This window comes from Pterocles gutturalis, unplaced genomic scaffold, assembly GCF_000699245.1.
Source record: "Pterocles gutturalis isolate BGI_N339 unplaced genomic scaffold, ASM69924v1 scaffold47504, whole genome shotgun sequence".
Taxonomy (NCBI): domain Eukaryota; kingdom Metazoa; phylum Chordata; class Aves; order Pterocliformes; family Pteroclidae; genus Pterocles; species Pterocles gutturalis.
This window is the reverse complement of record NW_010134925.1, coordinates 392-1,968: the sequence shown is the minus strand read 5'-3', so window position 1 is coordinate 1,968 and position 1,577 is coordinate 392. Positions and strand designations below refer to the sequence as shown.

Here is a 1,577-nt window from a genome sequence, read left to right as displayed (position 1 = left end):
ATCCCCTTTTGCTTGGGCCTGACGTGGACACCGGTGCCGCTCCTTGGCACCCCAGTGGGTTGCATGCAGCGGTGGGTGGGTGGGTCCTGCCCCCCGCAGCCCCAGGGACGCTGAGCAGTGTCCCCAGGCCAGCTCAGGCTCTTTTCCAGCCTCTCTGCCTGACCCTGGCTGGGTAAACATCCCTCCAGCTGCAGCCGCCCCAGGGGCTGGGTGTGCACATGTGTGAACATGTGTGATCCTGGATAGCCAGCACATCCTGCTGCTGTGACATGCCGGAGCCTGGCTGCCACCGGTGGCACTCAGAGCAGGAGACACAATGCTGTCAGCTGTCTCAGCCAGCGCCAGGGCTGGACCCACTGCTCTGGTGGGTGTGGGGGGGGCGAGTGGGGTGGCCAGCAGCCCCCAGCCCAATCCCATGGGATGCTCCTCACCCCGCAGGTGAAATGCTACAGCCCGGTGCAAGGCACCATCTACGACTACGGGGCCTTGACCATCGACGGGGACGAGTATGTCCCCTTTCGGAAGTATGCAGGGAAGATGGTGCTCTTCGTCAACGTGGCCACGTACTGAGGCCTCACCCTGCAGTACCTTGGTAAGGGTCCCGTGGGGCATGGGGACCCTGGCGACAGGGCAGGCAGCCGTGGAGCAGGCAGTGTCACCCAGGCATGCAGCTCCTGGCAGGTCCCCATGGCCTGACCTGCCCTGGGGAGGTGGGGGAAAGGGGAATGCGGGCACACAGGGATGCTCCGAGGGGGTCAGTGCAGGTGGGGGACAGTGATCTTGGTCCCCTGCTACCCCTTCCTGGCTCTGCTTGCATGCAGAACTGAATGCACTACAAAATGAGCTGGGGCCATATGGGCTCGTCGTCCTGGGCTTCCCCTCCAACCAATTTGGGAAGCAGGAACCCGGACAGAACTCGGAGATCCTCCCTGCGCTGAAGTGAGTACTGCAGCAGGGGCTGTGGGGCACCTGCCGTCCCTGGGGTGGGGTCCCCAGGCAGGTGGTGGGGGCATTGGCTGCAGCTCCTGCTGGCTGTCACCCCCCTCCCAGCCTCAGGCTGTGGCCCCCAAAAGCAGGGGGCTTGGGGCCCCCCCAGTGCCCCTGTACACCACGGAGAACTAGCCCCTGCATGATGCTCTGCCCCCTCTCCCCTTGCAGGTATGTCCGGCCCGGGGGTGGCTTTGTCCCCAACTTCCAGCTCTTCCAGAAAGGAGATGTGAATGGGGCCAAGGAGCAGAAGGTCTACACCTTCCTCAAGGTGGGTGCCATGGCAAGGGGGAGATGAACTTGTTTTTTGGGGGGACAAGGCAGTGATGTGCTGTCCCACTGTTGCAGAACGCCTGTCCCCCGGTGGCGGAGGAGTTTGGGAACCCCAAGAACCTCTTCTGGGAGCCCCTGCGGAACCACGACATCAAGTGGAACTTTGAGAAGTTCCTCGTGGGCCCTGACGGTGTGCCCGTCATGCGCTGGTACCACCGTGCCAACATCGCGGTCGTGAAGAACGACATCATTGCCTACATGAGGGAGCAGCAGCAGCACCAGCAGCAGGGGGAGGCGGGCGAGGAGAGGGAGGGGGG

General features: G+C 63.7%; 1 protein-coding gene across 1 annotated transcript; it reads left to right on the top strand.

The window, feature by feature from the left end:
• Nucleotides 1-438: 438 nt before the first annotated feature.
• Nucleotides 439-1,558, top strand: LOC104467812 (glutathione peroxidase 3-like; the record flags this gene model as incomplete). Its single annotated transcript, XM_010081729.1, is given in 4 exon segments — nucleotides 439-592; nucleotides 822-939; nucleotides 1,159-1,258; nucleotides 1,336-1,558. Coding segments are annotated over 4 exon segments (595 nt in total), but the record flags the coding sequence as incomplete, so codon positions are not given.
• Between the last annotated feature and the right edge of the window lie 19 nt (nucleotides 1,559-1,577).